The following is a 12,124-nucleotide window of genomic DNA, read 5'->3' on the forward strand; positions in this document are numbered from 1 at the left end:
GCACGGTGACCGTTAGAGGGCGGTGGGCAGGAGCGCTGAGCGGAGCGGAGATGGAGTTGGAGGGTTTGAGGTACAGCGAGCTGCAGCGAGTCGCCAAGCAGTATGGACTGAAGGCCAACCTGAAGGTGAGCGAGGCAGAGTGGTCACCCGCCTGGGGAGAGAGGGGCACCGGCCGGCCTGGGCCAGGTCCTCCGGGGAGTTGAGTTGCGGGAGAAGCTGCCGCTTGCACTGTCGGGGAGCGGCGTGGTGGGGTGGCTGTATCATTTATACTGAGGTTGCTAATATTGATGTTGCGCTGATCACAAGCACTAGAAGTGGGAAGAACTTGTTTAAACGCTTCCTTTTTGCTATATATGAATATACACAAATGGGTGTATTGTCACTGCGATTTCATTGTGTCCTGGTTAGCTTGTGATATTAGGGGTTGAAAACCTTTCCCCGCCCCCCTCCTCCAAGCTGTGTCTGGAGTGACAGGTGTAGGGAGTTGAAGTAGTTGTGTTAAAGTAAAAATCTGCTACAATAACACCAATTTTGTTGCAGTGTTATTGGTACCAATATGCCAACAATCTTGGTGACAATGTAATGTATGTTGTGATCCGGTGATGATACTTAAACTGAAGTGCGTGTTCCTGTAAACCAATTATTTACATCTCAGTGTGATGAGCAGCTTACTGTAGTTTAGGGTTGCCAGAAATACAAATATGTTTGTCCCCCCCCCCCCATAGTCAGTCAGATCCAAAGTAGTCCGTTATTATAGCGCCTGACTGGCTCAAAGGGAGCCCAATAAACATGGCATTTCCTTTAGTATGGGTGTTTAGAATGATAGGATTTCAGTGGAGGAACACCACACCGTAGCTGCAAGTAACCATATGGCCGATTTAGGTTAGTGTATTTGACACCGAGAAAAGATCTTATGGAAACCGCGTTTTATAGGTTTAACAGCTAGTAATCCAATTCGATCTAAATTTCTGTTGTAATTTAAGCTGTATCTATGAAACTTTAAGAAAAATCTAACTTTAAAATTGATGGGTCTGTGTAAGGTCAATAAATAATCAAAGAATCTGTGTACAGAAAAAAAGACTGAGTTTAGCATGGTATTGGAGTTATTCTTCTGTTGTTTAACATAGGCAGGTTTTGTAGTGAAAGCAAATCTCGTGGTAAAGCCGTTTTCTAAGAGCGAGTGTTCTTCGTCTAGAAATCTAACATGAAATTGTTTCCATTTAAAGCCGCAGACACAAGTAATAGTGCATTTGTTTGGTTCGGCACCTTTGCAAATGATATATTTAAGTTTCAGGATGAAGGGAAGAAATAGCCAGCACTTTAAGATTAATTTTGTATTGTATTAATGATGCAATGCATATGCACAGTAGCTGAAATAAAAACAAAAAGTGCTGGAAATACTCAGCAGGTCTGGCAGCATAGGTGGAGAGAGAAAGACTTGCCACCAAAGACTTGCAGGTTGATAGGTAAGTTGGCCATTATAAATTGCCCCTAGTATAGGTAGGTAGTAGGGGAATATAGGGACAGGTGGGGATATGGTAGGAATATGGGATTAGTGTAGGATTAGTATAAATGGGTTGTTGATGGTCGGCACAGACTCAGTGGGCCGAAGGGCCTGTTTCAGTGCTGTATCTCTAAATAAAAATAAATAAGAAGCAGAGTTAACGTTTCAGGTCCGTGACCTTTCATCAGAGTTCTTAAGCACCATCACAGAATGGGATGTGATGTGTCTACCTAGTGCTGTTCAGTGTGCATGTAGATACCCTAGTAAGAAGACCCCTGTAAATAAATTCCTGTTACTTTAACCCAAAGTCTACTCTCCTCATTCAATACTAATAGCACACTGACAAGATAGTACATGGTGGCAGTGGTAAAAATGACTTTTGCAGCATAAGAAAACAGAACAGAAACATGGAAAAATCAATACCATTACCAGAAAGCTTCGAGTGAGCAGTGGGGCCCAATCAGGCCGAACTGCAGCCGAGATGGATTGGAAGATTTGACAGGCTTTGGGTGGCACAGTGGCGCAGTGGTTAGCAACACAGCCTCACAGCTCCAGCAACCCGAGTTCAGTTCTAGGTATTGCCTGTGCAGAGTTTGCAAGTTCTCCCTTTGACCATGTGGGTTTCCGCCGGGTGCTCCGGTTTCCTCCCACAGCCAAAGACTTGCAGGTTGATAGGTAAATTGGCCATTATAAAATGGCCCTAGTGTAGGTAGGTGGTAGGAGAATTGAGGGAAGGTGGGGATGTGGTAGGGAATATGGGATTAATATAGGATTAGTATAAATGGGTGGTTGATGGTTGGCACAGACTCAGTTGGGCCGAAGGGCCTGTTTCAGTGCTGTATCACTCTATGACACTGTCTATGACAGGTTGGGGAGGTGGTGGTGCATTGGTAATGTCACTAAACTAGCAACCCAGAGTCCCAGGCTATTGCTCTGGGGATATGGGTTTGAACCCCACCACGCAGATGGTGAAATTTGAATTCAAATAATAAATCTGGAATTAAAATCTAGTCTAATGGTGATCATGAAACCATTGTAGATTGCTGTGAAAACCCATCTGGTTCGCTGATGTCCTTTACGGACGGAAGTCTGCTGTCCTTACCTGGTCTGGCCTACATGCTACTCCAGACCTGCAGCAATGTTGTTGACTTTTAAAATGCCCTCTGAAATGGCCTAGCAAGCCACTCAGTTGTATCAAACTGCTACAAGGTCTGAGAAAAGGAATGAAACTGGATGGACTACCCGGCATCAATCTAGGCACCTGAAATGACCATGGCAAACCTAGCCTTGTCGACCCTGCAAAGTCCTACTTACTAACATCTGGGGGCTTGTGCCAAAATTGGGAGAGCTGTCCCACAGACTAGTCAAGCCATAGCTTGACATAGTCATACTCATGGAATCATACCTTACAGCCAATGTCCCAGACACCACCATCACCATCCCTGGGTATGTCCTGTCCCACCAGTACAGTGGTATACACTTGGGAGGGAGTTGCCCTGGAAGTCTGCAACATTGACTCTGGACCCCATGAAGTCTAATGGCATTAGGTCAAACGGGCAAAGAAACTTCCTGCTGATTACCACCTACCACTCTCCCTTCGGCTGATGAATCAGTACTTCTCCATGTTGAACACCAATTGGAAGAAGCGCTGAGAGTGGCAAGGACACAGAATGTAATCTCGGTGGGGGACTTCAATGTCCATCACCAAGAGTGGCTCGGTAGCACCACTACTGACTGAGCTGGCTGAATCCTAAAGGACATAGCTACTAGTCTGGGTCTATGGCAGGTGGTGAGGGAACCAGCAAAAGGGAAAAACCTACTTGACCTTGTCCTCGCCCATCTACCTGTCGCAGATGCATCTGTTCAAGACAGTAATGGTCGGAGTGACCACCCCACAGTCCTTGTGGAGGTGAAGTCCTTTCTTCACGTTGAGGATAACCATCGTGTTGTATGGCACTACCACTGTGCTAGATGGGATAGATTGCGAACAGATCTAGCAACTCAGAACTTGGCATCCATGAGGTGCTGTGGGCCATCAGCAGCAGCAGAATTGTATTCAACCACAATCTTTAACCTCATGGCCCAGTATATCCTCCTACTCTACCATTACCATCGAGCCAGGGCAGCAAACCTGGTTCAATGAAGAGTGCAGAGCACCAGGCATACCTAAAAAAAAAAAATGAAGTGTCAGCCAGGTGAAGCTATAACACTGGATTACTTGCACACCAAACAGTGAAAGCAGCACGCAATAGACAGACCTAAGCGATCGCACAACCAACAGATCTGATCTAAGCTCTGCAGTCCTGCCACATCCAGTCATGAATGGTGGTAGACAATTAAACAACACATCACTGCAAAAGACAAGGCTGAAGCATGAGCATCCATCTTCAGTCAGAAGTGCTGAGTGGATGATCCATCTCGGCCTCCACCTGAGGTCCCCAGCATCATGGATGCCAGTTTTCAGCCAATCCAATTCACTCCACGTGATATCAAGAAACTGCAGAAGGCACTGGATACTGCAAAGCCTATGGGCCCTGACGACATTCCAGCAATAGTACTGAAGACTTGTGCTCCAGAACTAGCTGTGCATCTGGCCGCGCTGTTCCAGTACAGCTACAACACTGGCATCTACCAAGCAATATGGAAAATTGTCCAGGTATGACTTGTGCAGGAAAAGCAGAACAAGTCCAACCCGGCCAATTACCACCCCATCAGCCTACTCTCAATCATCAGCAAAGTGATGGAAAGGGTTGTCAACAGTGCTATCAAGTGGCATTTACTCCGCAATAATCTGCACAGTGGCACTCAGTTTGGGTTCCGCCAGGGCCACTCAGCTCCTGACCTCATTACATTGATCCAAACATGGTCAGAAGAGCTGAACTCCAGAGGTGAGGTGAGAGTGACTGTCCTGACATCAAGGCAGCATTTGACTGACGTCATGCTAGGCCCCCACCTGCCAAGAATGAGGCACGTTAATTTTGTCATGAACATTGATTTTAAACTGTTACTGGAGTGAAGAAAGGACTTGTTAAACAGATCAGCCGTGGCTGGAAAATACATTTGCATGTTAAGAGACAGTGTTTGGAAGGACAAAGCAGCCATTCCCTGACACATTCAACCCACAATGGACTTTTGATCACCAGACGCTGAAGGTGGGGGAGCTCGCATTCCAGGTTGACTGCCAAGATGACCGAATACACAAACAGACATGGCCAAACCAGTTAGTCACATGACTAACCTGCTGGGCAACCTGAGTTTTTTGAATTTGTACAAACAGTTTGGTCAGAAAAGCTTGAATGCTCCTGGACTGAGAAGATCTCTCCTGGCTGGCTCGCCACAGCCTCTCCTGTCTGCCTGCTCCCATCTCTTTCTCACAAGCCTCTGAATCCAGTGAAGACACATGAACCCCAAGAGAGGAAAGTCTCCTACAGCGAACAAGGTTTAAGAAGAAAACTGGGCCCCAATGAAAAGCAAGGACTCTCAAAGACCCATAACAAGAACTCTTCAGATATTGCCTCAAACTTTTCCACTTTATTTCTTCTGCTCATGTATCACGTATGCATGCTAGCGTGGCCATGTCGTGTATCCATAGGCGTCAACCGAATTAGAGTTTGAGTTGAATAAATTTCAACCTTTCTTCTTTAAACCTAAGAAAGCCTGTTTGTGCTGGTTTCTTTGCCTTATAATTGGAAAGCGGTGAGCAAGGATTCACCAAGGGGAGCTAAAAACACCGGTCTGTTTAAAATTAAACACTGTTACATTAAGACCAGGTGAAGGCTGAAAGGGAACCCTGGACCTCTTTCTCACCTGGTCATAACACCAAGTATGGCATCAAGGACCCCAAGCAAAACTCGAGTCAATGGGAATTGGGAGGGTGGGGGTGGTGTGCAGGGAAATCTCTGCTGGTTGCAGTCATACCTAGCACAAAGGAAGATGGTTGTGATTGTTGGTCAATTCATTTCAGTCACAGGACATCACAGCAGGAGTTCCTCAGGATGGTGGCCCAGGCCCAACTATCTTCAGCTGCTTCATCAATGACCTTCCCTCCACCAGAAGGTCAAAAATGGGGATGTTTGATGATGATTGCAGTGTTCAGCACCATTTGCGACTCCTCAGATACTGAAGCAGCCCATGTCCAAATGCAGCAAGACCTGGACAACATTCAGGCTTGGGCTGATGAGTGGCAAGTAACATTCGCGCCACACAAGTGCCAGGCAATGAAACCGGATGGACCCCCGGCATCAACCTACGCACTGGAAACTACAACGGCAAACCCAGCCCTGTCGACCCTGCAAAATCCTCCTGGCTAACATCTAGGGGCACGTGCCAAAATTGGGAGAGCTGCCCCACAGAATAGTCCAGTAACAGCCTGACATAGTGATACTCATGGAATCATACCTTGCAGACCATGTCCCTGACATCACCATCCCTGGGTATGTTCTGTCCCACCGGCAGGACAGACCCACCAGGAGAGGTGGTACTGTGGTATACAGTTGGGAGGGAGTTGCCCTGGAAGTCCGCAACATTGACTCCGGACCCCATGAAGTCTCGTGGCATCAAGTCAAATATGAACAAGGAAACCTCCTGCTGATTGCCACCTACCGCCTCCCCTTGGCTGATGAATCAGTGCTTCTCCACGTTGAACACCAATTGGAAGAAGCACTGAGGGTAGCAAGAGCACAAAATATACTCTGGGTGGGGGACTTCAGTGTCCATCACCGAGTGGCTCGGTAGCACCAAGACTGACATGAGCTGGCCGAGTCCTAAAGGACATACCTGCTAGACTGGGTCTACGGCAGATGGTTAGGGAACCAAGAGGGAAAAACCTATTTAACCCCGTCCTCACCAATCTACCTGTTGCAGATGCATCTGTTCATGACAGTATTGGTGAAGTGACTACCGCACAGTCTTTGTGGAGAGGAGGTTCGTCTTCACATTGAGGATACCCACCATTGTGTTGTGTGGTACCACCACCGTGCAAAATGGGATAGATTTCAAACAGATCTAGCAGATCAAAACTGGGCATCCATGAGGCACTGTGGGCCATCAGCAGCAGCAGGAGAATTGTATTCGACTGCCACCTGTAACCTTATGGCCTGGCATATTCTCCCCATTCTAACATTACCATCCAGCTAGGGGACCAACCCTCGTTCAATAAAGAGTGCAGGACAGCATGCCAGGAGCAGCACCAGGCATACCTAAAAATGAGGTGTCAGCCTGGGGAAGCTACAACACATGAGTACTTGCATGTCAAACAGCAGAAGCAGCATGCAATAGACAGGGCTAAGCGATCCCACAACCAATGGATCAAATCAAACCTCTGCAGTCCTGCCACATCCAGTCGTGAATTGTAGTGGACAATTAACCAACTAACGGGAGTAGGTGGCTCCACAAATATCACCAACCTCTACAATGGGGGAGCCCAGCACATCAGTGCACAAGACAAGGCTGAAGCATTTGTAACAATCTTCAGCCAGAAGTGCTGAGTGGTTGATCGATCTTGGCCTCCTCCTGAGATCCTCAGATCACAGATAGCAGTCTTCAGCCAATCCGATTCACTCCACGTGATATCAAGAAACAGCTTAAGGCACTGGATACTGCAAAGGCTATGGGCCCTGACCACTTTCTGGCAATAGTACAGAAGACTTGTGCTCCAGAACTAGCCACATCCCTAGCCAAGCTGTTCCAGTACAGCTACAACATTGGCATCTACCCGGCAATGTGGAAAATTGCCTAGGTGTGTCCTGTGCACAAAAAGCAGGACAAGTCCAACCCGGCCAATTACCACCCTATCAGTCTTCTCCAGATCATCAGCAAAGTGATGGAAGGGGTCATCGACAGTGCTATCAAGCGGTACATGCTCAGCAATGACCTGCTAAGTAACACTCCGTTTTGGTTCCGCCAGGGCCATTCAGCTCCTGACCTCATTACAGTCTTGGTCCAAACATGGACAAAAGAGTTGAACTCCAGGGATGAGTTGAGAGTGACTGCTCTTAACATCAAGGCAGCATTTGACCGAGTATGGCATCAAGGAGCCCTAACAAAACTTGAGTCAATGGGAATGAGGGGGAAAACTCTCCACTGGTTGAAGTTATACGTAGCACAGAGGAAGATGGTTATGGTTGTTGGAGGTCAATCATCTCAATCCTAGGACAGCACTGCAGGAGTTCCTCAAGGCAAGTGTCCTAGGCACAACCATCTTCAGCTGCTTCATCAATGATCTTCCCTCCATCATAAGGTCAGAAGTGGGGATGTTCATCACCATTCGCGAATCCTCGGATACTGAAGCAGCCCATGCCCATATGCAGCAAGACCTGGACAACATCCAGGCTTGTGCTGATGTGTGGCATGAATGTTACTTGCCACTTAAGTGCCCGGCAATAACCATCTCAAAGAGGAGAGAATCTAACCATCTTCCCTTGACGTTCAATGGCATTACCATTGCTGAATCCCCCACTGTCGACATTCTGGGGGTTACCATTGACCAGAAACTGAATTGGACCAGCCACATACATGCTGTGGCTACAAGAGCAGGTCAGAGACTGGGAAAGTTGCAGCGGGTAATTCCCCTCCTGTCTCCCCAATGCCTGTCCACCATCTACAAGGCACATGTCAGGAGTGTGATGGCATACTCTGCACTTGCCTGGATGGGTGCGGCTCTAACAACACTCCAGAAGCTCGACGCCATCCACGACAAAGCAGCCCACTTGGCACCCTATCCACCACCTTCAACATTCACTCCCTCCACCACCAATGCACTGTGGCAGCAGTGTGTACCATTTACGAGATGCACTGCAGCAACTCACCAAGGTTCCTTCGACAGCACCTTCCAAACCCATGACCTCTACCACCTAAAAGGACATGGGCAGCAGATGCATGGGAACGCCACCACCTGCAAGTTCCCCTCCAAGTCACACACCATCCTAACTTGGAACTATTATCGCCGTTCCTTCACTGTCGCTGAGTCAAAATCCTGGAACTCCCTTCCTAACAGCATTGTTGGTATACCTACCCCAAATGGACTGCAGCGGTTCAAGAAGGCAGCTCACCCCCACCTTCTCAAGGGCAATTAGGGAAGGGCAATAAATGCTGGCTGAGCCAGCAATGCCCACATCCCAGAAACAAATTTTTTTTTAAAATGCTGAGGAGAGTATAAAAAGTGCAGGGGTAAAATTAAAAAGGAAATTGGGGAAGTGGGTGGGGGCTGGAAAATTATTGGCAGTAAAAGTCAAAGATGTTTTATAAATACTTAAAGAGCAAGAGAATAACTAAAGAAAGAGTAGGGCCAATTAGAGACCAAAAGGTAACTTGTGTGTGCCAGCGCAAGACGTGGGCATGGTTCTTAATGAATACTTTGTGTCCGTTTTCACAAAACATAGGACGAAGCAGACATCGTAGTTAAGGAGGTGGAGTGTGAAATATTGGATAGAATAAACATCGTGAGGAAAGAAATGTGAAAGTGTTTAGCATCCTTGAGTGTGGATAAATCACCAGGCCTGGATGAAATGTATCCCATGCTGCTAAATGAGGCAAGGGAAGAAATAGCAGAGGCTCTGAGCATCATTTTCCATCTTGACTACACTTCCTCATACCCTGTTTCCATTAAGGATTCATCCCATTCTCCCAGTTTCTCTGTCTCTGAAGCATCTGTTCTGATGATGCAACCTTCTACAATTGTGCTTCTGACATGTCTTCCTTTTTCCTCAACTGAGGATCTCTTTTTCCCCCCCCTACTGTGGTCGACAGGGTGCTCAACCATGTCCGACCTATTGCCCCACTTCTGCACCCACCCCACCAGCCTCCACATCCAAGGGATCATCCTCCGCCATTTCCGCCACCTCCAGCATGATGCCACCACCAAACACATCTTCCCTTCCCCTCCCCTGTCAGCATTCCGAAGGGATCATTCCCTCTGTGACACCCTGGTCCACTCGTCCATCACTCCCGACACCTCTTCCGTTTCCTGCGGCATCTTCCCATGCAATCGCAGGAGGTGTAATACCTGCCCTTTTACCTTCTATCTCCTCACCATCCAAGACCCCAAACACTCCTTCCAGGTGAAGCAGCGATTTACTTGTACTACTTTCAATTTAATATACTGCTCAGAATGTAGTCTTCTCTACATTAGGGAGACCACACGTAGATTGGGTGACCGCTTTGCAGAACACTTCCGCTCAGTCCGCAAGCATGACCCCAAGCTTCTGGTTGCTTGCCATTTCAACACCCCACCCTGCTCTCATGCCCACCTTTCTGTCCTTGGCCTGCTGCAGTGTTCCAGTTAACATCAATGCAAGCTCGAGGAGCAGCACCTCATTTTTCGATTTAGGCACTCTACAGCCTTGTGGACTTGACCTTGAGTTCAACAATTTCAGAGCGTAACTGACCTTATTTAATTTTCTTTTTTTTAAATTTAATTTTTTGACCAGGTGCCTGTTCTTCATGTATTCAGAGCTGCTCATTTATTCTGCCATTAACATTCTCTCTGGACTAATGCTTTATCTTTCGCCATAACCATTAACACTCTGTTTGCCTTTCTCCCATGACAGCTTTGTTACTTAATCTCTCCTGCCCTCTGCCCTAGCACACACCTTCCCTTTTGTTCTCATCACCACCCCTCCCCGCTTCATTTGCTTAAAACCTAATTCTTTTCTAACCTTTGCTAGTTCTGATGAAAGGTCACAGACCTGAAACATTAACTCTGCTTCTCTCTCCGCAAATGCTGCCTGACCTGCTGAGTAGTTTTTATTTCATCATGTTCCAATCCTCTCTGGCTACAGGAGTAGTGCAGGAGGACTGCTAATGCTGTGCTGTTATTTAGAGAGGAAGGAAGGCATAGTCAGAGTAATTACTGTCCAGTCAGCCTAACCTCAGTGGTGGGCAAATTATTGGGAAAAAAAGTTCTTGGAGAGGCAGGGATTAAGCAAAGACTGTCAGATTGATTTTAGAATTTAGAATTTTAGAATTTAGAACATTACAGCGCAGTACAGGCCCTTCGGCCCTCGATGTTGCGCCGACCTGTGAAACCATCTGACCTACACTATTCCATTTTCATCCATATGTCTATCCAATGACCACTTAAATGCCCTTAAAGTTGGCGAGTCTACTACTGTTGCAGGCAGGGCGTTCCACGCCCCTACTACTCTCTGAGTAAAGAAACTACCTCTGACATCTGTCCTATATCTATCACCCCTCAACTTAAAGCTATGTCCCCTCGTGTTTGCCATCACCATCCAAGGAAAAAGACTCTCACTATCCACCCTATCTAACCCTCTGATTATCTTATATGTCTCTATTAAGTCACCTCTCCTCCTCCTTCTCTCCAACGAAAACAACCTCAAGTCCCTCAGCCTTTCCTCGTAAAACCTTCCCTCCATACCAGGCAACATCCTAGTAAATCTCCTCTGCACCCTTTCTAAAGCTTCCACATCCTTCCTATAATGCGGTGACCAGAACTGCACGCAATACTCCAGGTGCGGCCGCACCAGAGTTTTGTACAGCTGCAGCATGACCTCGTGGCTCCGAAACTCGATCCCCCTACAAATAAAAGCTAACACACCATATGCCTTCTTAACAGCCCTATTAACCTGGGTGGCAACTTTCAGGGATTTATGTACCTGGACACCAAGATCTCTCTGCTCATCTACACTACCAAGAATCTTCCAATTAGCTCAGTACTCTGCATTCCTGTTACTCCTTCCAAAGTGAATCACCTCGCACTTTTCCGCATTAAACTCCATTTGCCATCTCTCAGCCCAGCTCTGCAGCCTATCTATGTCCCTCTGTAACCTACAACATCCTTCGGCACTATCCACAACTCCACCGACCTTTGTGTCATCCGCAAATTTACTAACCCACCCTTCTGCACCCTCATCCAGGTCATTTATAAAAATGACAAACAGCAGTGGCCCCAAAACAGTTCCTTGCGGTACACCATAGTAACTAAACTCCAGGATGAACATTTGCCATCAACCACCACCCTCTGTCTTCTTTCAGCTAGCCAATTTCTTATCTAAATCACCTTCAATCCCATACTTCCGTATTTTCTGCAATAGCCTACCGTGGGGAACCTTATCAAACGCCTTACTGAAATCCATATACACCACATCCACGGCTTTACCCTCATCCACCTGTTTGGTCACCTTCTCGAAAAACTCAATAAGGTTTGTGAGGCACGACCTACCCTTCACAAAACCGTGCTGACTATCTCTAATGAACTTATTCTTTTCAAGATGATTATAAATCCTATCTCTTATAACCTTTTCCAACATTTTAACCACAACCGAAGTAAGGCTCACAGGTCTATAATTACCAGGGCTGTCTCTACTCCCCTTCTTGAACAAGGGGACAACAGATTTGTTAAGAGATGGTTGTGTGTGACTAACAATTTTATTTATTTGAGGAGGTAACAAGGAGAGTCAATGAGAGTAGCATGTTTGCAGTCTGCGTGAATCTTAAGGCTTTTGTCAAGATCCCACATAGCAGACTGGTCAGAAAATTAAAAGCTCGTTGCATCCAAAATTGGCTCTGACAGGAAGCAAAGGGTAGTGTCAATGGGTGTTTTTGTGACTGGAAGGCAGTTTCCAGTGAGGTTCCGCAGGGCTCAGTATTGGGTCCATTGCT

General features: G+C 46.8%; 1 protein-coding gene across 3 annotated transcripts in view; it reads left to right on the forward strand.

The window, feature by feature from the left end:
• The window catches only part of nusap1 (nucleolar and spindle associated protein 1), a 35,529-nt gene continuing 23,405 nt past the window's right edge, over positions 1-12,124 (forward strand). For 2 of the 3 annotated variants that reach the window (XM_068039712.1, XM_068039714.1), the window contains exon 1: positions 3-125. In XM_068039712.1, the coding sequence (XP_067895813.1) occupies positions 51-125 (75 nt within the window). In that variant the 5' untranslated portion in view covers positions 3-50. Of the gene's footprint in view, positions 126-12,124 lie in introns of all 3 variants that reach the window. The other variant, XM_068039713.1, reaches the window with a different exon arrangement.

The sequence above is a fragment of the Heterodontus francisci genome, chromosome 9, assembly GCF_036365525.1.
Source record: "Heterodontus francisci isolate sHetFra1 chromosome 9, sHetFra1.hap1, whole genome shotgun sequence".
Classification (NCBI taxonomy): Eukaryota; Metazoa; Chordata; class Chondrichthyes; order Heterodontiformes; family Heterodontidae; genus Heterodontus; species Heterodontus francisci.